General features: G+C 45.3%; 1 protein-coding gene across 1 annotated transcript; it reads right to left on the reverse strand.

Annotated features, from left to right (window-relative positions):
• Window positions 1-612: 612 nt before the first annotated feature.
• Window positions 613-1572, reverse strand: LOC119514650 (olfactory receptor 3A2-like). Its single transcript, XM_037810459.1, has one exon. It carries the CDS (start codon window positions 1558-1560, stop codon window positions 613-615), a length of 948 nt encoding a protein of 315 aa, XP_037666387.1. The 5' UTR covers window positions 1561-1572.
• Window positions 1573-1886: the final 314 nt, after the last annotated feature.

The following is a 1886-nucleotide window of genomic DNA, read 5'->3' on the forward strand; positions in this document are numbered from 1 at the left end:
AAAACAATGCTCCACACCCTGATCTGAAGGGACTCTTGTCCCCAACAGAAGGAAACCTTGTAGAGATATTCTTGGCTACCTAGGCTGTGATTAACCACATGGCCCTTCCCTATAAGACATTGCTGACCAGGCCTATTAAGGCTTCAACTGTACCCACAAAATGGGCACTGCCAAATACAAGGTAACTACATGACCAGGTGCCTGCCTGGCAGAACCAAACTTCATCCCCCATCTTCTTTGTATTTTATTATCATAATCAACAGTACCCAACATATCATATATGATGCTCATTTGTTTCATTTATTTTGTCTCCCTTCTTTAGAAGATGACTGGCATGATTGCAGAGATATTTGCCTGTTTTTTTCGCTGCTCTATAGCCAGTGCTCTAGAAGGGAATCTGGGTCATAGAAGTAATTTAATATATATTTGTTGAAAGAATGAATGAATGAATAAACTTGGTAGTGTTCTCCTTGTAGGAGAAATACTTAACTAAAATATTCTGGCATCAGGAGATAGAAAAGATGGTTTAGGACCAATTTTTCTGGTCTCTGCCATCACAAGACATATTTCTTAGCCCCCCAAAAGGCAGGAATAAAGAGATTCTACAATCTCTCAGTGCAATGATTGTCTCCCCACAAGTACCCACCACAGGGTACCCTGTACATCAGGGTTTCTGAGGCTGTAGATGAGTGGGTTCAGCATGGGATTGATAACACTGTTGAAAACCCCTACCCCTTTATCTTTGTCTGAAGCCTCCTCTGAACCCAGACGCATGTAGTTGAAGATTCCTATTCCATAGAATAGGAAAACCACAGTGAGGTGGGAGCCACATGTGGAAAAAGCCTTCTTCCTGCCTTCCACTGAGTGCATTCGTAGAATGGCAGCTGCTACATGCATGTAGGAGGTGATGATGAGAACCACAGGGATGGCTGTCATTGTGAAACCCATAACAAAGAGCAGCAGCTCACTTAGTTGGGTGCTGGAACAGGAGAGCTGGAAGAGCTGGGGGAGGTCACAGTAGAAGTGATTGACCTCATTGGGACCACAGAAGCTGAGGGTGCTTAGGGAAATAGTGTGTAATAGTGCATTGGTGACAGCACAAACCCAGCACATGGTCACCAGTGTCCTCTGGACTGCCTGGCTCATACGGGTGCTGTAGGTTAGGGGCTGGCAGATGGCCAGGAATCGGTCATAGGCCATGGCTGTCAACAGAAAGCAGTCTGCTCCGCCCAGTAGGTGGAAGAAGAAGAGCTGTGAGATGCAGGCATCATAGGAAATTGTGCATTTATGGGACAGGAGTCGACCCAACATGGGAGGAACAGTGACGGTGATACATCCAGCATCCAGTGCTGATAGATTCCCAAGAAAGAAGTACATGGGGGTGTGGAGTTTGGGCTCCACCAAGATGGCAGCCAGGATGCTGAGGTTGCCTCCAATTGTGACCATGTAGGCAAAGAGGAAGAGAACAAAGACCACAGACTGCAGATTTTCTGTTTCCACAAATCCTACAAGAATGAATTCTGTAACTGCTGTCCTGTTGTTCCGAGCTTCTGGCTCCATAAGTCACTGTGAGAAAATGTCCCAAGAAGGGAAACATTAGCCCACTCAATTCATTTATGCAACGTATGTGTTTTAAGCCCTCTCCTTGCAAAACCCTATGGTATATTTCCAGTTTCTCAGGTGAAGATTTTCCCAATCCCCAGGCCATACCTCACACATGGGCCTCCTCCATCATCTGAATGCTTTTACTCCTCTTTCAGCAGAGACGCCCAATGACATAACCACTTTTTCTCTCCCACCTTCTGTTAGCTGAAAGGGACAGAAACCTGAGAAAATAAGTTAAGAGAAAAGGAGACGTCTTCCTTGAATGTAGCATGATTAAGATG

This window comes from Choloepus didactylus, chromosome 18 (assembly GCF_015220235.1).
Source record: "Choloepus didactylus isolate mChoDid1 chromosome 18, mChoDid1.pri, whole genome shotgun sequence".
NCBI lineage: Eukaryota > Metazoa > Chordata > Mammalia > Pilosa > Megalonychidae > Choloepus > Choloepus didactylus.

Coding starts and splice junctions, on each gene's coding strand:
- LOC119514650 (XM_037810459.1), bottom strand. CDS start 1,560: ATGGAGCCAGAAGCTCGGAACAACAGGACAGCAGTTACAGAATTCATT.